At 38.6% G+C, this 22232-nt stretch overlaps 1 protein-coding gene across 4 annotated transcripts in view; it reads right to left on the bottom strand.

Moving 5' to 3' along the window:
- Positions 1-22232, bottom strand: part of SBNO1 (strawberry notch homolog 1) — a 57392-nt gene that overhangs the window by 11475 nt on the left and 23685 nt on the right. For all 4 annotated transcript variants that reach the window (XM_045887802.3, XM_045887799.3, XM_045887801.3 and 1 more), the window contains exons 10-28: positions 20766-20927; positions 19743-19878; positions 19559-19664; positions 19270-19423; positions 18121-18303; positions 16995-17092; positions 15039-15190; positions 13299-13496; positions 12297-12464; positions 12028-12203; positions 11466-11597; positions 9204-9339; positions 7766-7878; positions 7605-7676; positions 7036-7135; positions 3545-3619; positions 2684-2830; positions 2504-2598; positions 2317-2409 (exon numbers count right to left, since the gene is read on the bottom strand). In XM_045887802.3, coding sequence (XP_045743758.1) covers positions 2317-2409; positions 2504-2598; positions 2684-2830; positions 3545-3619; positions 7036-7135; positions 7605-7676; positions 7766-7878; positions 9204-9339; positions 11466-11597; positions 12028-12203; positions 12297-12464; positions 13299-13496; positions 15039-15190; positions 16995-17092; positions 18121-18303; positions 19270-19423; positions 19559-19664; positions 19743-19878; positions 20766-20927 — 2496 coding nt within the window. The remainder of the gene's footprint in view (positions 1-2316; positions 2410-2503; positions 2599-2683; positions 2831-3544; positions 3620-7035; positions 7136-7604; positions 7677-7765; positions 7879-9203; positions 9340-11465; positions 11598-12027; positions 12204-12296; positions 12465-13298; positions 13497-15038; positions 15191-16994; positions 17093-18120; positions 18304-19269; positions 19424-19558; positions 19665-19742; positions 19879-20765; positions 20928-22232) is intronic.

Genomic DNA, 22232 nt, shown 5'->3' with positions numbered 1-22232 from the left:
AGTTCAGTGTAATTACAAAATAAATCATCACACCACAGTGGAAATAAAAGTAATTCCGACATGGTTTTCTTAATGTTAACACATGGTAAACATTTGTAAAGCATGTCTGACAAACAGCTGCACCTTCCTGGAATGATGCCCCTTCTAAGGCTGCCTCTCCTCACATCCAATCACCTGCTGCCATGCAGGAAGTAACAAAGGACCAGTATTACCACATCCTTTCACTCAAAGGAAGATGACGATCAGCACGTTCCTCAAAATCTACCAATGTGTAAATTCTGGCAATAATTTGGAATGAAAAACCAATAACCAAGATCCTAATCTGCACCAATCAAAATCCCATCTAAGGGAGAAATCTGAATAAAATCTGGTGAATTATGTAATAGTGATATAATGCTGGTTTTGATATGTTACAGTTTTGTAAAATGTTACCATTGGTGAAACTGGTGTACAAGGAACTTCTCCATGACTTCTCATAACCTCATGTGAATCTACAAATGTCTCAGTAAGATTTTTATTTGAAAGATTTTAATTTACTTATTTTAGAGAGAGAGCGAGCGCGCGCGCGCAACTGGGCGCTCATGAGCCGGGGGAGGGGCAAAGGGAGTGAGGGAGAGAATCTCAAGCGGACTCTGCACTAAGCGCGAAACCCAACGGGCTTCGATCTCATGACCCTGCAATCATGATCTGAGCCGAAATCAAGAGTGAGACACTCAATCTAATGAGCCACCCAGGCTCCCCTCAATAAGATTTTCAAAAAAAACAAAATAACTTAATCAGGAGCCAGATTCAGTTTGAGAGCTTTGCTCTTGGATCAAGGACCAGTAAAATCAGGAGTGCGACCAAACTGGGCCCTGACGCTCCTAAGTTTAAGAACAGTGGAAGCGAGAGAGGGAGGGAGGGGAAAAGGAAGAAAAAAACAGTAAGAAAGAATAGTAGAAACTATACATAGCCTACAAAACCTGAAGTATTTACTATCTGACCCTTTATAGAAGAAGTTTGGGGACACCTGCTCTAAATAGCTTATTTATGGTCTCACACTGTCGCTGGCATAACCATATATGGTCTCTTTTATGCAGTTACATCTTGAACCTGGTCTTCGTTTACAGTTGGGTCTCTCTACAAATTTGGCAAATAAAAAAATGTGGTATATACATACAATGGAACATTGTTCAGCCATAAAAATGAAGCACTGGTGCAGCACCTGGGTGGCTCAGTCAGTTAAGCATCTGCCTTCAGCTCAAGTCATGATCTCAGGGTCCTGGGATCGAGCCCCATGTCAGGCTCCCTGCTCAGCATGGAGTATGCTTGAGATTCTCTCTCTCCCTCTCCCCCTGCAAGCAGGCATGCACACGCGCTCTCTCAAACAGATCAATCTAAAAACAAACTAACTCAGGGAGTAATGCTTCCAAGAACTAGAGGATTCTACTGCAGAACAGTCTTGAAACAAAACAATTAGAGACAGTAACTAGTGAGAGGTGAGCATTAAATTTAAATTAATTACCTTTAGAGCTAAGATTAAGTATTAAAAGAAAAGCATACTTTCGAAGTGCCATACTCTGAGAATGCAGAAATAGCACAACTATGTTTTAATGAAATGAGAGAATGGGGGAAAGCAAAAAAATAAAAAGCTTACGCTTTTTTCCCAAAATTATTTTCAGGGAATATTGGGGTATAGTATAGTATCAGTAATCTTTTATCACCCTGTGTGCCATGGAGAATAAAGATTATTACTGTAGAAGAAAAGGCACACAGATAAAGATCAGAGGTGACATAAAAATCCCATAGTCTTTAACAGGAAAATTCAAGATACTGTACCAGGACTATAGATGATTACATATATGCATGCATGCATTTGTGGACGTGCGTATGCCTGTATGTAAATGTATGGGTATATACACACATACATATTTACACTTCCCTCCTCTTTAGCTCTACCCACAAATACTAAGGAATTATTTACACTAACTAAAAAAATGAATCTTTCAGATAGAAAACTTACTAAAGGCCTACAGAACTAAATATGAATGCAGTCCTTTATGTAGGCCTAGAGAAGATCACTGCACCACGAAACAAAGGCGTCCAATTAACTAAGAATGTGTAATAATTCAAAACTCACACTCAGTAACACCCCTCAAAATACATTAAATGAAAGCGTCTATAAAAGGACAAACCCAGTTAAAATGACAAGTTATCAAAACAGAGAAAACCTAAACAATTGGAAAACCGGCACAAAGTAGATAGATAATTGCACTGCTGACAACAACAATGCATGATGTATCTGAACAGTTCACATGGCAAGGAGACAAGTCTTACTTGCAACGACAAGTAAAAGCCATCATCTGGTCCTGTCAGCTCAGCCCAAATCTTGGTAGCTTCCTCCCAAGACATTCCCCTCTCCACACTAATCTGTAAAAGAAATAATACAACTTAAATGACACTCATTTCTGTGAGTGCCGATGACAGGTGGTTACGCCTACACGTGCACGTTTCCCAAACTTACAGTGTATAACTCTACGTGACCAGAAGTGGAATATCCTGGAGTCAAAAACTTCTTAACATCACTTTTCCTCACTTTTTCATCTCCAGAACCAAGATCTTGAACAAGAAAAAGCAACATATAAACGGAAAAAGAACACATTATTAGGAATACACAGGACATTTTCAAAATTTCTCCACTTACCTAAAATTCCCATATCGTATCTTCCATTTTTTTTGGCATTTTGAACAACCGCTGTAAGTGTGTCTGCAAAATACTGAAATAATGCGTTCTGCTGATGTACTTCCATGCCCAAAATTCTATTTAAGAATTTTCCTATGTTGTTATAATCTGTAAGAACAAGATTATATGAAAGATTTAATGCATTCAAATAGCAATTAAAATCCACTTGCCCCTGGAACTAAAATAAAAAACAAAAAACATTTATTCATCTAAGCCTAGACCAAGTCTCACTTCTTCCACTACGGTCTTCCCTCACACCCACAACCTTGTACTGCTCCCAGAACAGAGCTATAATTTGACCATTTCTACCTCTAGCAATTAGCACGACCAATACATGCTCCAAAGATGGTTGCCTTATTCAATTTGTGCACTGTCAAACTTCACTTACTGAAAGTACAAACACAATTTAGCACATGAGAATGTTTGTTCTCCAACATGAAATCTTGACTTGTAAAAAGGTCTAAGTGCTGTAAGTCTGTGAAGCTCAACTTTGGGTACAAAATTAGAAGCTTCAGAAACATGGGAAATTACCAAAGTCTAAGCCTCAGCACTGGCTTCGGTATTTTTTAAAAGCAAAGCCAATCATACATGCAACTTGGGTTGAGAATTGCTGCTTTGCAGACAGAATAAAGGTTTAATCTCTTTTGAATAACCACAGTAGCAAAAACCACCAAGAGTGCTTTATGAGCACTCAAGAAGGAGGGATTGAGAACTACAAACTTGAAGCTTCCCCTTCAAGTTGACAAAAGCATAAAGAAAATGGTCTGTAATGATACAGCAATGGTTATGTCTTAGGTCTATATACAAAACTCATACTCTTACCTTTATCTAGAGTAAGAATTCCTGAACGATCTTCTACATTTATCAGGCCAACTCCTATCAGTCCTTGTCGAACATCTGTCAGAAAATTAAAAAACCTTATAACCCAAATAATTCAATGAGCTATTATCCGACTAATCAAACTAGATCAAGTTCTTTTTTCAGATGCTTAACCGACTGAGTCACCCAGGAACCCCAAACTAGAACACAAGTTCTAGCATTAAAACACAGCATAAGGTATTTTTCAGTTTCTATTAGCTGAATTAAATGGAACACACAGTCCTCAAAGGTGTTTTAGGCATTCTGAAATCCTACAGTACTCAAACTTCATACTGTATTATCTCTATACAGTTGTCACCTACAGAATATAAACAATTTTGAACATATAGACTAGCTGATTAAATAACTGTGTAAATAAGCTATTAATCTTGTTTCCCTCCCACACATTATCAGTATAGACAAGGTACTGCAAAAGATAAGCAACATGTGTAACAGTTAACACGTTTTGAATTGTTACTGAGAAGGCAGTTTATGGGGCTCTTTAATACGTGCCAACCCAGACTTACAGAACAAGGGCGCTAAGAGAAAAGGGCAACAGAAAAGGAAGCATTATCATATCCTATTTACAAATTTAATAAATCAGCTAATACTCTGCTACATGCACAAAACTGTTTAGATTCTGCAGGTGACAACTGTGTAACCAAAAATTCTCCTTTTGGAAACCAATCTTATGGGGGGAAATCTATATAGGATAGCCGTATAATTTCAACAGTGTTTGTGATGGTGCAAAAAATTGAAAACCACCTGAATACCAATAAGGGAATGATTAAAAAAAGAAACTACTGTATAAGCCAGCTGCAGAATATTATGCAACTGTTAAAAAAAAATGTTAGTGCTATAGGTACTGGGTTGTAAGAGGTCTCTGTCTAGGAGGTATGCAATGAGAAAAGTACACTGTAAGTAATATTAAAGTAATATTAGCAACATTTAAAAGAAAAGCTGTGTTTAAACAAACATGGAGAAAAGATGTGGCAGGCTGCCCCTGGTTCAGATTGTCAACATTGTGACCTCAGCAGGTGAGAATGGAAGGTGGGGATTAAGGGGAGAACACAGACTCTTTATTACCTTTTTTTCATTACTTATAGTAAGTAACTCATAATTTATTTTTCTTAAAGATTTTATTTCTAAGTAATCTCTACAAAACCCAACATGGGGCTTGAACTCACACCTCTGAGATCAAGAGTCACATGCTCTGCCAACTGAGCCAGTCAGGTGCTTCAAGTAACATGTAATTTTATTTTATTTACTTTTTTAATTTATTTTTTATTTTTTATTTTTTTTTATTTGAGAGAGAGAGACTGAGAGAGAGAGCATGAAAGGGGGGAGGGTCAGAGGGAGAAGCAGACTCCCTGCAGAGCAGGGAGCCCGATGCGGGACTCAATCCCGGGACTCCAGGATCATGACCTGAGCCGAAGGCAGTCGCCCAACCAACTGAGCCACCCAGGCGCCCTTTATTTACTTTTTTAAAGATTTTATTTATTTATTCATGAGAGACAGAGAGAGAGAGAGAGAGAAAGGCAGAGGGAGAAGCAGGCTCCCAAGGAGCAGAGAGCCCGATGCGGGACTCAATCCCAGGACCCTGGGATCATGACCTGAGCCGAAGGCAGACGCTTAACCATCTGAGCCACCCAGGCGCCCAGTAACATGTAATTTTAAAATTACAAGTAAACGGAGTCATTTTAAAAACAACAAAAACAACAACAACAAAAGAAAAGCAGAAAGGGAAGAAAAAGAAAAAAAAAAGTCTTTATTGGTTTTTTTGCTTTGTTAATGCCATCAGTATGTCAATGTGGCTTGTACCAATACTAAATACTGGTTTCCAATTGGAAAGGACTTTCTAGTGAAAGTCCTAACTCTACAATGATAATATTTCAAGTATCTTACATCTACGTATTTTCCAAAATATTTTCACAGCTTCCTGAATTATAAAATAAATGATCAAAACTCAAAACCATCTAGACTACTTACATTTATGGGCAAAATATATTCTACCAATTTGAGAGATAGGTCAAAGAGTTTCTATAGCATATGCTGGACTTTAATATGGAAATTTCCAAACACATACAAATGCAAAGAGAACATTCTATGAACCATATACACGTATCCGTCACACAGTTTTAACTATGAGTACACAGCCAATTTTGTTTTATCTACACCCTATGCCAGCCTCCACAGACTACTTATGTCGGTACTTTAAAATTAAATTTTAAGAACTGGCATAGTGATTTTAAATTAACAAAACCATTTTCTTCTACTAATCTAGTATTAACATGCAATAAACTGTCAAGAGCACAAAATACTTCACATGAATGAAATTTAATAATCTACTGATTATAAGAGGCCAACTTAGGTGTCTATTAAACTTTAATTTCTCAATTTTCATAGTTTATGTCCAAAGAAAATGAAAAACAAAAGCACATGTCAGAAGACATTTTATCCAGAATCTATAAAGAACTTATCAAACACCCAAAGAACAAATAATCTAATCAAGAAATGGGCAGAAGACATGAACAGACATTTCTGCAAAGACAACATCCAAATGGCCAACAGACACATGAAGAAGTGCTCAACATCACTCAGCATCAGGGAAATACAAAACAAAACCTCAATGAGATACCACCTCACACCAGTCAGAATGGCTAAAATTAACAAGTCCGGAAACGACAGATGTTGGCAGGGATGCGGAGAAAGGGGAACCCTCCTACACTGTTGGTGGGAATGCAAGCTAGTGCAGCCACTCTGGAAAAAGTATAGAGGTTCCTCAAAGTGTTGAAAATAGAGCTACCCTACGACCCAGCAATTGCACTACTGGGTATTTACCCCAAAGATACAAATGTAGTGATCCGAAAGGGCACATGCACCCCAATGTTTATAGCAGCAATGTCCACAATAGCCAAACTATGGAAAAGGCCTAGATGTCCATCAACAGATGAATGGATAAATAAGATGTGGTACATATATATACAATGAAATATTATGCAGCCATCAAAAAATGAAATCTTGCTATTTGCAATGATCTGGGTGAACTAGAGGGTATGCTAAGCGAAATAAGTCAATGAGAGAAAGACAATTATCACATGATCTCACTGATAGGTGGAATTTGAGAAACAAGACAAGAGGATCACAGGGGAAGGGAGGGAAAAATGAAACAAGACGAAACCAGAGAGGGAGACAAACCATAAGAGACCCAATCTCAGGAAACAAACTGAGGGTTGCTGGAGTGGTGGGGGGTGGGAGGGATGGGTAGCTGGCTGATGGACATTGGGGAGGGTATGTGCTATGGTGAGAGCGCTGTGAATTGTGTAAGACTGATGAATCACAGACCTGTACCCCTGAAACAAGTAATACATTATATGTTAATTTAAAAAAAAAAAAAGGTTTTAGTGCCTACTTTGTACTCATTTTTCTCTTCTGTGATTATTTTTAAAAGTTACCTTTAAAGAATTCTCCAGGGTAGTCTGGAGGTGGTGATACCATAGGAGAATCTAGGTTGACAATGGATTTCATGACAATTTCTAAAGCATTTCTTCCATACTGCAATAAAAAAAAAACAAAAAAATTTAACTAGTCAGCATTTGGATACATTTCAATCACATGACCAACTGAACACTATAAACACTATTATGGTAACAAAGATTCAAAAATAGCAGGACTCAATTATCTTTTTATATATATATTATATACTATACAGCCTAGTGCCTAGTTCACACCTATGCACACAACAGATGTCCAGTAAATAATTTCATTTCTGGAAATTCACACTTGATTCATTCACAAGTATTTATTATATTCCTATTTTCTAACAGGAATGAAAATAGGATTATACTGCAGAGTTGACCACCAAAGATCAGATATGTGAAAATCTTATAGGACGTTATCATTTTACAGTGAAACCTTAAGAAGAGGCAGTTTTAAGTTTTAAACAGTAACCACTTTCTCTTTTTGTTCACCACAGACACCACACATTTACCAAAAAATACCAGATACTGAAAACTGAACGTACCTTATTATCAAAATTGAACCTGCTCAGATCTCTAGATTCTGTTGCTCTTCTGTCACCATGTGTAAGCGCTCCCTATCAAGACATAAAATTTCCAGTCAAAGCAAAGAAGACAGGTTGTATTCACCATCTTTTACACACAACTACACAACCCAAGAACTTACCAAGCTCTCAAGTCTTTTAGCAACAATAGAAGCAAATCTTTGTTCCCCTGCCAATTCAGAAATCAGAAACACATACTCGGGAGCAGTAACTTGGTTTGATCTATGAGTTCGTCCTGTAAAGACATTAAAAATACTGTGTTTACCAGATACAGAGTATTCTGAGATCTATTCCTAGCATCTTAACACTAAGATGGTATTCAGAAACCCATTAAGAGGAAAAATTAAAGAATATAACAATTACTGGACGCCTGGGTGGCTCAGTCGGTTACCCGGCTGCCTTTGGCTCAGGTCATGATCCCAGGGTCCTAGGATCGAGTCCTGCATCAGGCTCCCTGCTCAGTGGGGAGGCCTGCCCCTCCCTATCCCCCCTCCTCCCCACTCATGCTCTCTCTGTGTCAAATAAATACGTAAAATCTTTTTTTTTTTTAAAGATTTTATTTATTTATTTGAGAGAGAGAGAATGAGAGACAGAGAGCACGAGAGGGAAGAGGGTCAGAGGGAGAAGCAGACTCCCTGCCGAGCAGGGAGCCCGATGCCGGACTCGACCCAGGGACTCCAGGATCATGACCTGAGCCGAAGGCAGTTGCTTAACCAACTGAGCCACCCAGGCACCCCAAATAGATAGGTAAAATCTTAAAAAAATAAAGAACAATTACTGTAACTCCCCCAAAGGTACAAAATAAAAAAAACGGACTTGAACAACATCCATATTCAGAACAATTCTCCTCCTTACAAAAGAACAGGAACTGCCACAGAACTGTTCAATGATAAACGTATTATTATTTCTGCCCCACTTGGGTTAACCACAATGGTGCTGAAGCACAGCTGCTCTGGATTCTTCAAAAAAAAAAAAAAATTTTTTTTTTTTTAATTTTATTTTAGAGAGAGAGAGAATGCACACACGGTCTGGGGAAGGGGAAGACAGGCAGAGGAAAAGAATCTCAACTAGACTCCCTGCTGAGCACAGAGGCCGACACAGGGCTCAATCCCGTGACCCAGAGATCATGACCTGAGCCAAAATCAAGAGTCGGATGCTAAACTGACTGAGCTGCCCAGGAGCCCCAAAATTATTCTTTTAAATTATCAGGTCACAGGGACATGAACATATAAGGCAAGGGAAGAGCAATGTATGTCCTCAGTAAAGCCACCGAGGACATGAGGTGGCAGGTGCTCTGACCAAGACCACATGCATCCTGAAGATCGATAACAAAGATACTCCCGAGGAACCCTGTTCTGAGATATAATGCCAGAAACCCCAAGAAATCCAACAAAGATCTTTTACATTTCTTAAAACAGGTAAGAAATGTATTCATGTATTCTATAGTTTTATATGTAATACACAAACAGCTCCAAAATCTACGCCATAGGTTTTGATGTGTACACATTTCCCCAGTGATTCCTAGCTATCTATTAAGTGAAATTCAATGTAGGAACTTACCAAATTGCTGAATTGCTCTATCAGCACTCCAGGGTAATTCCAAAGTCATATGAACTCTTCGCCTTTGATTTTTAGCTCTCCGATCTGCTTGTAATGAAATACCCGAGCTGGCAGCTTCTGAGATAATAGCAATATTCTGTATCAAATATAAGGGGGAAAATGATCACCTCTGCACAAAGACAAGTAGGCAAGTACCCTAAATAAAGTTCTTAGAGTACTAGTGGCCCAATACCTATTCTCCCCTTCTTCCTAAATTATAGCCCCCCCCCCTTCCCCAATTTAGGCCAGGTACATGGCTGCTAAGAATCAAGACTACATTTCTCACTTTCCCCTGCAGCTAATTGTGGGCATACTCCAGTAGGGTGTAGATGGTATGAACATTTAAGAAATGTCCTTAAAAGTCAAGGACATGTCCTTCTCTTCTTTCCTCTTCTCTGCTACATGGAATATAGAGGTATAATGACTGAATCTGAAATAGGTAACTTGAAAATGGAGTCTCACATGTTAAAGGAATAAGAGAGAAGTAGCATTATCTTCAAAGAGCCATAAGAGCACTGGTTTACCTACGCAAACTTGTACATGGAAGAAATTATCTTCTACCTCCTTTAAGTCAATACGATTTTTAATTTCCTGTCACTTAACAGCTAAAACTAATTCCAACTAATACAACTGTAATGCACCCGGGCATAAATTCATGAAACAAAGTATGTAATACAACTGATAATACGTCTACTTAGTCTTTAAAATATGTAACATGAGGGGCACCTGGGTGGCTCAGTCAGTTAAGCATCCAAACTCTTGATATTGACTCAGGTCATGATCTCTGGGTCATGAGAGCAAGCCCAGTGTTGGGCTCCATGCTCAGTGGGAAGTCTGCTGGAGATTCTCTCTCCCTCTCCCTCCTCCCCAGTTCTCACGCACGCACTCTCATTCTCTAAAGTAAATAAATAAATCTTAAAAAAAAATATGTCACACAAGCTACTAAATGTATTTATAAAAGACAACTTTGGGGGCTCCTGGGTGCTCAGTTGGTTAAGGGTCTGACTACGGCTCAGGTCATGATCTCAGGGTCCTGGGATTGAGCACCAAGCCTGTGGGGAGTCTGTCCTTCTCCCTCTGCCCCTGCCCCCTGCTCATGCTCGGTCTCTCAAATACAAAAAAATATTTGTTTTTTTTAAATATTTTATTTATTTATTTGACAGAGAGAGAGGGACCACAAGCAGGGGGAGTGTGAGAGGGAGAAGCATGCTTCCCGCTAAGCAGGGAGTCCAATGCGGGCTTGATCCCAGGACCCTGGGATCATGATCTGAGCTGAAGGCAGACACTTAATGACTGAGCCACCCAGGCGCCCCAATAAAAATCTTAAAAAAGAATAAAGAAACTTTGATAGTGGTAACTATCCTTTTTTTAGTTGCAGAAAAACTCACTGAAATATAAAGAAATATGTGGTTAAGTAGAGATTTTATTTTACCATTTAAACTAAGGAATTAAGTTTAAGTGGTACTCCTATTTTTTAGAAATCTCATCAGCAAACGCTTATGGCAATTCCAAGTAGATGGGGAAGAACTAGCCTGAGAATATCAAAATTGACTGACATTTACTGAACAGTATACAAAAAGCCTCTGGCAGCAACCAAGGTCTCTACAGTGGTGAGGTATACAAGCCAATCTACACATCATTCAGAACGATCATCCTGATGTGACATGTCATAGCAGTAAGAGAAACAGCAAAACCAAAGGACACTAGTAATCTGGGTATGCTTAAATATACTTCTAGAGTCAAAATTAGACTGACACTGGAGAGTAGCATTAGATATGAATCTACTAAGATGTCCTAAGAGAACACAATATTTTAATACTCTGATTAAAAATTTAAAAAGCCTCCAAAGTTATTAAGAGCCACATCTAATTCTGTGCACAATACTTTATTACATTCAATTTGTGAAAAAATGAAAATGTGTAAAATGTTCAGTGATTATAAGCAATTATTACTAAATATTCATTTAAATATACGGATATTGTATTTTCATTGAAAAGCATTCCACAGGGCGCCTGGGTGGCTCAGTCGGTTGAGCGACTGCCTTTGCCTCAGATCATGATCCTGGAGTCCCAGGATCAAGTCCCACATGGGGATCCCTGCTCAGTGGAGAGTCTGCTTCTCCCTCTGACCCTCCCCCCACCTCGTGTTCGCTTTTTCTCTCTCAAATAATTAAAATCTTAAAAAAAAAAGAGAGAGAAAGAAAAGCATTCCAGAAAAACATACCTTATCTCCATCCATAAATCTTTGTTTTTCCGTGATATTTAGTATTTCCACAGGGACATCAAGTTCAGATCTTGACTCATAAGATATGCTTCCATCATCATTGCTTACAACCCTCCCTTTGCGACCAGTCATCTGCAAAGCCAAACAGAGTCACTTACAGTTAAGGTACCTGATTAAGATGCAAGAAGCATAGGACCCCTGCATTAGAGAAACTTGGTGGGACAGAAGGGGATGGTGAAACCGACACGCACGGTGCAGCTTGCTGTGTCAGGGAGAGAACAATGCAACACAGTCTCTGGTTTTTGACAAGTTCCAATTCCAGCAGAGAAAGCAGGTGTGTGGCAATGATCACACAGGCTGTGTGACATGTACAATAACAGATCAGTGTGTTGAGTAAACACACAGATACTAAGGACAAGAATACACTGACTCTAGGATGACAGAGAACGAAGGTTCTAAAATCTAAGAGAAAATTAAGACAATTACGTGATGATATCCAAAATATCACTCATTCTAACCAAAAAAAGGGACCAAGACACAGCCCTGATCAAGTCATATTTACCTCAGCAACATTCTCAGGGCCACCAAGTTCATCAATAAGTTCATCCAAGGTATTAGGAGGGAGGTCTTCAGCTAATTTCTCTAGTTTATCAAGTAGGTCTTTCTTCATCTGCTGGGCCCTTTCCACAGCATCCTGACTTGTTATAAGGCTACTGTTACTGTTGGTGTTACTGTTAGCTAGATAAAGTACATTTGTTAAAAATCAGTACAAAGTTTAAGTACATTTTAAAAGTACATTTCAACAGACAAAGCAAGCTTCCCCATAGATACCTGGTGCACTGTTAGGAGCAGGCAAAATTACTGGTGTAGATGAAAAACTAGGTCGTTTTGATCCAAGACCTGATGCTAATAAGGCACTTTGAATAGAATCTGGATCTATACTTTTCTTTTTTTTTTTATCTTTGCTTTTTTTGTGATCTTTTCTGATTAACCAGGGATCTGAAAGTTAAGGAAAGATATGTGTCAAATCATTTGTAAAAGAAGCACAATCTTCAAAGGAAACAACGCTTGGAATTTTTTGTATTAACTGGTAACTTATAAATCATCACCAACTTCGGTGGTCCAGTATATCCAATACACTATAAGGTACAATTCCATAGTATGAGGTTAAAAATCACTGCACAAGTGACTGGGTGGCTGGGTGACTGAGTCGGCTGAGTGTCCGACTCTTGGTTTCGGCTCAGGTCATGGTATCAGGGCGGTGAAATCGAGCCCCATGTCGGGCTCCACACCCAGCGCAGAGTCTGCTTGTCTCTCTCCCTCTGCTCCTCCCCCTACTCTTCTCTCTCTCTCTCTCTCTCTGGATAAATAAAAATCTAATAATAATAATAATAATAATAATAAATCACTGCACAAAACTGAGGCCACTATCTCACACAAATGAGCTAAACTACAAAAAGACAGACAAGCTCGGGGAGGAGTTCTCCACTAAGCAAAGATTAGATTCTGTGCAATGATTTGTACTGCACTGGGGGAAAAAGAGGTTTTATTTATTTTTAAAGATTTTATTTATTTGACACAAAAAGAGAGAGCACAAGCAGGAGGAGTGGCAAGTGGAGGGGGAGGGAGAAGCAGGCCCCGTCCATGGAGCAGGGAGCCCGATGTGGGGCTTGATCCCAGGACCCTGAGATCATGACCTGAGCCAAAGGCAGACGCTTAACTGACTTGAGCCACCCAGGTGCCCCGAAAAAACAGGTTTTAATACAATATCCCATTTCAAACACACAGAAATAACTATCCTTTCATTAACATTTAATATAGTGACAAACTTACCATCTTCATCATCCTCACTAGACTCATCTCTGAATGGGTTGAAATCATCGTCATCTCCGGAACTCATGTTTTTAGAGCTCTCATAGTCACTTTCTTCATGATCAGACGCGTCAGATTCACTTCCACTGTCATCGGAACTGCTACCAGTAAGGCCACCTACTTTTCGTGCTTTTTTGGCTTCTCGAGTTATTTCTTCACCTACCCTCAAACCCAAAACAAGACAGTCAGTCCAAACACACTCTTCTAAAGATCTAGAAAACTACATTTAGTTCAAGAGTTCTTTAAGTGAGAAATACACAGGAAAAACATTTTAAGTGTGTAAATTTCACAAGTGTTAACCTTTTAGATTTCCATAAGAAATCAGGTTATGTTCAATTATTAAGAAGAAATTAGACACTTAAATACAAATTCAAGACTGCATTTAAGTGCACATTTTAAAATGAATTCAAGACACACAATCTCCAGCATTTTCACAGTTCAGTTGTGAACAGGTTGAGAGCAGAGACCTAATAATTACAGGTTTATAGAATATTTAAAAAATAAAATACTTTAAAAAATAATATATGGAATATTTATACAAATCTATAAAACTGTATTTGTAAAAAGTCAAACAAGGTGCTGATTTGAATTATTTTATTGAGTATTCAGGGAAGACATCTGGAAGGTGCCTGAGTGGCTCAGTCGGTAAAGTGTTCAACTCTTGGTTTTGGCTCAGGTCATGACCTCAGGGTGGTGATATCGAGCCCTGAGTTGGGCTCCACGCTGGGTATGGAGCCAGCTTAAGATTCTCTCTCTCCCTCTGCCTCTGCCCCTCCCTACCACTCATGGGTACATGCTCCCTCCCCCTCTCTAAAAAAAAGAGGAAAAAAAAAGGAAAACAAGAAGACAAAGACATCTGGAACAAACCATTGAAAGTTTACCTATTAACGAGACAAATGGTAAAAAGAACATAATTTAGGAAAGAGAAACATGACGATGTAACCATTTTAAGATGTCACTGATTCTAAAACATAGCATTACTTTTTTGCCACAATAAAAAAATATTGTCAATTATAATAACCAATCCACTTTCAAGCATATTAAAAATGTAAAAAACTGTCCTTCTTAGAACAGATGAAATAAGGTTAAAGTGTCAGCCGTGTGTTTAGAACACACCTAGCATCACAGACAGTTGTTCCCATAGAAGTTATCGCCATCTTGAAGAAAGCCTGTGAAGTTAACTTCTGAAAGCTGAACAGCTTACTGAGCATCTAAACACAAATCCAAGTTGGCTATGATAAAACATCTAATAAGCACTGGGTGTATCCCTAAGAACTAAATAATAACGAATGCCTCTTTAAAGAAGACTAAAAACACCGTACGTATATATGCATATGCAGCTTTGGCAACGGCAAGGCCCAGATTTTGCTTTCCATATATTGCCCACTAGTTGTGTAAACCTGGGGAGATTCCTTAAGCTTTTAATCTTTCTGTGCCTGTGTGTCCTCTGTCTAGAAAACAAAAAATAAGACCTATTTTCATATGGACCCCTTATGGGTTAAATGAGGTAATAGAAGGCCAGTGCTTAACATAGTGCCTAGCACCAACCTGTCACTTGTGCATTAAAACTACGTAAGCAACAGTGAGAATATGCAACCACATGCCAATTTAAAAGGCAAGAAGCTCAATCCCAAAATGCAGCTGCTTCAAAACGCTCAAATTTTTACTATTTTCAACATCATTTAAAGAAAAAGAACCCACCTTTCCGCTTCTTTACTTTATTTTCTTTACAAGGACTATCTCTTGGTGAACTATTGTTACTTGGAGCTGTCAAATCAATTCCTAGCAAACTATAAAGTTTTTTCCGGTCTGGAGCAGGGAAGTGTTTTTCAATAAGTGACTGCAACACTCCTCTATTTATACAAGAGAAAAGGTGACAATTAGTGGTTCAGTCTGCAAAACAATTATATATAAAGTCTTACTAAATATATTCTTATGTGGTGCCTGGGTAGTGCAGTCGGTTGAGCATCTAACTCCTGGTTTCGGCTCAAGTCATGATCTCATGGGTTGTGGGATCGAGCCCCCTGCCAGGCTCCATGCTCAGCAGGGAGTCTGCTTGAGGTTCTCTCCCTCTGCCCCTCTCCCTGTGTGTGCTCGCACGCTCTCTCTCTCAATAAATAAAATTTAAAAATATATTCTTTAAAACATATTTCCTAAAATAAATATACCGTTTAATACTACAAAATACTGATAATCCAGCTGAAATAAATTTAATATTCTAGGCAAAGGCTGTTGAATTGAAATATAGTTCAAGCCCAGCCAAATATGTGACGTTTACATTTTCTAGTAATTACATTAAAAAGTGAAAGAAAACTGGAGAAACTTTTTTTTTTTTTAAAGATTTTATTTATTTATTTGAGAGAGAGAGAGAATGAGAGAAAGCATATGAGAGGCGAGAGGGTCAGAGGGAGAAGCAGACTCCCTGCCGAGCAGGGAGCCTGATGCGGGACTCGATCCAGGGACTCCAGGATCATGACCTGAGCTGAAGGTAGTCGCTTAATCAACTGAGCCACCCAGGCGCCCAAAACTTTTTTTTTTTTTTTTTTTAAACATTTTATTTGGGGCGCCTGGGTGGCTCAGTCGTTAAGCGTCTGCCTTCGGCTCAGGTCATGATCCCAGGACCCTGGGATCGAGCCCCACATCAGGTTCCCTGCTCAGCAGGAAGCCTGCTTCTCCCTCTCCTACTCCTCCTGCTTGTGTTCCCTCTCTCACTGTGTCTCTCTCTGTCAAATAAATAAATCTTAAAAAAAAAAAAAAGATTTTATTTATTTGACAGAGAGCCCGACACAGGGCTTTGATCTCAGGACCCTGGGATCACACCCTGAGCTGAAGGCAAACGCTTCACCGACTGAGCCACCCAGGTGCCCTGAACGTTTTTTTAATGATGTATTTCAGGATATAGACTAGTATCATATATCAGTGTATCACTTCAATATGCAATCCGTGAGATGTAAAACATTACTTTAAGTCTTGTATTTTATATTCACAGCATATCTCAATGTTGGACTAGCCACTGATAGGCGCATGTGACTAGTTCCTATCATTTTAAACAATGCAGTAATAGGCACACAAGTATAGAAAAAGACAGATTAGTAGATGCATGTTTTGCTTTAGAAGCAGTTCTGAATTATATCCATCTTAAAAGGAGCCACGTGAATATATCTCTGGACACAAGAGATAGTATAGTGGGGCAAAGATTATTTTGCTAATTTTACTATTAGAGTTAAAATTGGCAGGGTAGGCAAATAAACTGAAAACAATGCCTATATCTTCTTTTTAAAATTCTCATGATTGTCTACAATTTTTATACTACAGATAACTAAACTTAGGGGCAAACTCTACGTATTGCTCCTCTGGATAATGGTAATTTCAAACACACAAGGCTCAAACTGAAACTGAAACTAATCCAAGCTCTCACAGATTTCCAAGATCTACAAGACAAAAATCACACCTTTCCATTAGTCCAAATACTGGGCACAATATGGTCAAAATGCTTAACAATCGAGTACTTCTATGTTACTGTTTTCCAATGGGTATATTGTGATGAACATGAACAGAATGCAAAAACTAAGATCAGAAATGAATCAAAACTTTTGCCTCCAGGAAATACCAACACTTAAACTAATCTAAATAAAAACTCAAAACCAAAAACATTACTTGGCCGTTGAAACAAAATCATTTAATTCTCCTCCACCCTCTTCCAAGGCTTCTAACGTTCTAGCTTCTCCTGTTGATTGCAGACCAATTACAACACACTGGAGAGAAAAATAAAATTATAAATAAAACTATGCATGTGGTTTCTTAGGACCTATTTTAAATATTTAGCTTAAAAAAAAAAAGATTTCAAACAAGAATGACCCATTTTTTTTTTTAAAGATTTTATTTATTTGACAGAGAGAGACACAGCGAGAGAGGGAACACAAGCAGGGGGAGTGGGAGAGGGAGAAGAAGGCTTCCCACTGAGCAGGGAGCTCGATGTGGGGTTCGATCCCAGGGCCCCGTGATCATGACCTGAGCCGAAGGCAGACAATGACAGAGCCACCCAGGCACCCCAAGAATGACTCATTATTGCACATGTGTGCTCATTTATTTATTCTACATATATCTGAGGCATGTTATGTGTAAAAAACCTAGCTAGGAAATAGGATTACAGCAGTGGACATCAATTGAAGTCCCTGCCTCAGTTCTCTGTACTTTAAATAGATATGTGTGTGTGTGTGTGTGTGTGTGTATATATATATATACACACATTGCTAAAAAGAAAAAAACCGTATGGCAATCTATACCCACACATCAGCACTAGCTGCATCTATGGATGGCCAAATTACAGCAATTTACTTCTTTATGTATTTTTTGAGCTACCTAAGTTCTACATAAATAGGCACTGCTTTTATTTTCTTTTAAAAAAAACAGATTTTAAGGGCGCCTGAGTGGCTCAGTTGTTAAGCGTCTGCCTTCAGCTCAGGTCATGGTCCCAGGGTCCTGGGGTCAAGCCCCACATTGGGCTCCCTGCTCAGCAGGGGGTCTGCTTCTCCCTCTCCCACTCCCCCTGCTTGTGTTCCCTCTCTCGCTGTATCTCTCTCTGTCAAATAAATAAATAAATAAAAATCTTAAAAACAAAACAAAACAAAAAAAACAAAAAACCCCATAGATTTTAAAGTCTTACTATGTTAATACTTTAACTCTCTTTCAGAAAGAACAGGCTTTACAAGTAGAAAGCCTGAACACCCAAAAGACTAGGAAATATAACCAAAGAATAAATCTCTCAATGTGTCCAACTTACTTTTCCATTCTTGATTTCTTCTCGAGCTAGTTGCACAACCCTTTTAACTTTGGATGCTATGCACAAGTATTTGAAAAATCTCTGATGCGCAGACCAGAACTGACCCCACATGGATTTCTTCATGCGTTGCTCAGCATCAATCAGATCTGCGGCTTGCTGAAATCTCTCTCTGGCAATGACCCACTGAAGATGCATAATCAACATTTTAGACATTTCATCTATGAGTGTGAATTACTTAAAAATGACTGATTCAAGCAAAATAATGGTAGGTACAAGACTACTTAACATTAATTTAACTACTTAACATTAATTTAACGAACCATATTCAGTAACTTGGGAATCTCTAAACAAATGTTTTTCAGGACACTCATACAGAGTTGCCTCTAAATTCTTATTAGCTACTAGAGTCATTTCAGGGAATAGTTACATTGTACTATTTTTAAATAGTACATTGTAATTTTTAAAATTATGCAACTTAAATAAATGGCTTTTTAAAAAAAGTTTAAGTGATTTTTACACCCAACACGGGGCTCGAAATCACAACTCCAAGGATCAAGAGTCGCATGCCCTCCTGACTCAGCCAGCCACGCACCCCATTACAAATGGCTTTTTTTTTTAAAAGGATTTTATTTATTTATTTTACAGAGAGAGACACAGCGACAGAGGGAACACAAGCAGGAGGGGTGGGAGAGGGAGAAGAAGGCTTCCCACTGAGCAGGGAGCTTGATGTGGGGTTCGATCCCAGAACCCTGGGATCATGACCTGAGCCGAAGGCAGACGCTTAACGACTGAGCCACCCAGGCGCCCCACAAATGGTTTTTTAAAATAAATTACTTTGGGGAGCCTGGGTGGCTCAGTCATTAAGCCAGTTTGCCTTCGGCTCAGGTCATGATCCCAGAGTCCTGGGATCAAGCCCCACATCGTGCTTCTCCCTCTCCCTCTGCCCCTCCCCCACTGCTTGTGTTCCCTCTCACGGTCAAATAAATAAAAAAATCTTTGAAAAAATAAAATAAATTACTTTAACAAAGAGAAAGCTTAGAAAATTAGGAAAATAAGAATCTAGTGCCTTATCTGTTGTGTTACAGCAAAATATACTCTTGTGGGCTGAGAGACATTAAAAATACTAGGAATTAACAAAAAACTTCTCACCAGCTTGACTGCTTTGTTATACATTTTCACATAGCTCTGAGAAAGAAGAACTTCCTCAATTTTGAAGGTCACTCCAGTAAAGCTCAGCTGTCGAGCAATGTACATTCCTCTAAGCTTCATATCCATAGCAACTATTTCCATGGCACCAACACCTCTGAATAAAATTAAAACACACAGTAACTATCATTAAATATAGTAGGGCTTTAATATAAGTGGGAAAGGTTTTAGTGGTAACACCTCTTTTAGACTGCAACCGAGAACAAATAGTGTATACTGTAAATTGCTTTACCTCCGTTCTACTGCTTGGATAAAATCACTGAATTCTCTAAATGGAGTTCCCTCACCCCATATTCCAAGACGGTTCATATAGGCCATGTTTCGTGGTTCAGAAGCACCTGAAAAATCCCAAAACAAAAAATTTTATAGCGGAAAAAATAACCTACACATACCTTTCAAATAAAATAACAACTCACCAGTGGCACTAGCATAAACAACTCTGGCCTTTGGCAATTTGTTCTGAAGCTCTAGAACTGCTAAGCCTGTCTTGGTTGGCTTTGAAGAACCAACAGGACATAAGTTTTTTGCTTTATGACATTCATCAAACACTATCTGTACAGAATGAATTAAGGAACATAACATAGTAGCAAATATCTCTAATCTTTAAGGAAAATTTAACATTTATTTCAAGGCCTTGGGAAACATCCCACATTTCTGGGGTGGTAGACTGGGCTAAATTCAAGACAATCAGGAGGGGAGAGATGCCGCTGATAATAAGCCCCTGAGCATTAACTTTTTAAAATAACACCAACACGGCCATCATCTGGCTTTGTCAAACCTTAACATTTTACCATATTTGCCTCCAACTGTTTTCTTTTTAAGATTACAAACATAAATGAAGCCCTCTATGGGCCTCTCCTTGACATCACCCCCTCCCTCTCAAGTCTGAGAGGCAACCACTGATTTTGGTATTTATATTGACTGGATATTTAATTCTTAATTAGAATGGAAGAATGAATCCACTGTGGCAAGAAATGTCCACCACACAGATAATTTTGGCAAATTCTCTAAGTACAACTGGTGACTAACTTAATCACCATTTGAAAAACATTCTTCATGCATGACAGTAAAAGGTCTGCCATGAGCAAATAGGTTTGGAAATCACGAAGTCCAAAGTTTTTTTCCCCTTAGTCTTCTCAGGTGCTTTACTATGTAATATGCAGTATGAATCCCCAAAAGTGGAATACAGTACTCATCACTTCCCACACCTATTAACATTTTCCTAAACCAGGAGCTTAAATACTGGCCTCTTATATGACAGCTAGAAAACAGACTCCCCCTTGGACACTGGGAAGTCATTAAAGCTCTTATCCCAGCAATTTCAGTTAATTTCAGGATGTAGTTTTAAATGTTTATTCTTACACTCACTTTTGTGTCATTAAAAAATATAAAAACAAAATAAAGAAATAAAAATTAAAAACATTTGTTGTAAAGGATACCACTCCATCGAAGTCGTCACCGCACCAATGCAGAAGTTGTTTTAATCTAGTTTTATATTTACCGCCAGACTGACTTTCACCAATAAGGGAAGAATAGGTAGCAAAAATAACACCCTTTTTCACGCTCCCATTATGTTTGGAAGAAATTTTTCCATATTTAAACTAAAAAAGAAAAAAGAAGAATTTAACATACACGCTTTTCTCTCTGAAAAATCTATCCCACCCAAACTTCTATAGCAGGAAATTGGTGGGTCCATCATGGGCTTTTAGGGAAGTCAAAAGAGCCCCTAAGACCACACACAGAACTTCTACATATGTATACCACACACACACACATGCACGCACCTATGTTTATATATATGCACACAACTTCATGATACAATGATCTAGTTTTCATCAAAGTCTCAAAAAACTTTTTTTAAAAAGATTTTGTTCATTTTATTTGAGAAAGAGCGTGTGCGTGCTTGAGCAGGGGGAAGGGCAGAGGGAGAGGCAGAAGCAGATTCCCCACTGAGCAGGGAGCTCGATGACAGGCTTGAACCCAGAATCCTGGGATCATGACCTGAGCCGAAGGCAGATGCTCAACTGATTGAGCCACCCATGTGCCCCTCAAAAAATTTCTATCAACAAAAAAAAGATTATAAACTAACCCCCCCCAAGAAAAAAAAGTCACAATATTCACTACAAAAATATTTATTGTGCACTTCCTCTATGTCAAGTCACTATAATTAAGTTCTAAGGCATATATAAAGAATTATGATTAATAGTTAATATACCCTTCTTCAATTAAACGGACAAAGAAATCAAAAATATTTCTAGATGCCAGTTACATGTTTTTAGTTTTGAGCTGTGAGGAATCATTCAAGACATAGTACTTTACCTACCAGACCACAGTCATACCCACCCAAAAAAGCCAATGATGAGCAGGGCAACACTGAACCAACCTAGGGCTCACACAGAAAGTAGATTTATATTTACTTATTTTCAAAAGGCTAAGAGAGAGGTACCTGCAGGAAATGAGTCTGCCTATTGTACTACTCCAGCTCTTGGTACATAAGAGGTCAGTAAAGATTTGCCAAATGAACATTAAGATTCCTATCAAACTATGCTTTAGATACTGAGATACATTTTCTTCCACTTGACAGAACTGTTTTAACATGAACAAAGGTACAGATGTAAAACTCCAGTGGATATACAAATATCCAAATCAGTCTCCAAGCCTCAACAATTCCCTATGTGCTGTGACTACCTATCCACACAGCTTTACTACAAACTGCATCCTTATACTCGGTTATGAGTTTCAGCCATATAAGGTTACCTCAGAAACAAAGACAAAAAGAACACCAAAACTGAGAACTCCGTAACAACAGAGACAAGGCCTATTTTGTTTGCCACTATACAACCGTACCTGGCATAGTACTCGATGCATAGTAACCCACAAACCAATAAGAATGGCTAGCACTCACT

This window comes from Mirounga angustirostris, unplaced genomic scaffold (genome assembly GCF_029215605.1).
Source record: "Mirounga angustirostris isolate CCGP_5_RB_7025 unplaced genomic scaffold, mMirAng1.0.hap1 SCAF_14, whole genome shotgun sequence".
Taxonomy (NCBI): Eukaryota; Metazoa; Chordata; class Mammalia; order Carnivora; family Phocidae; genus Mirounga; species Mirounga angustirostris.
Note: the sequence above shows the minus strand (reverse complement) of the source record. Positions and strands in the feature narration are given on the sequence as shown.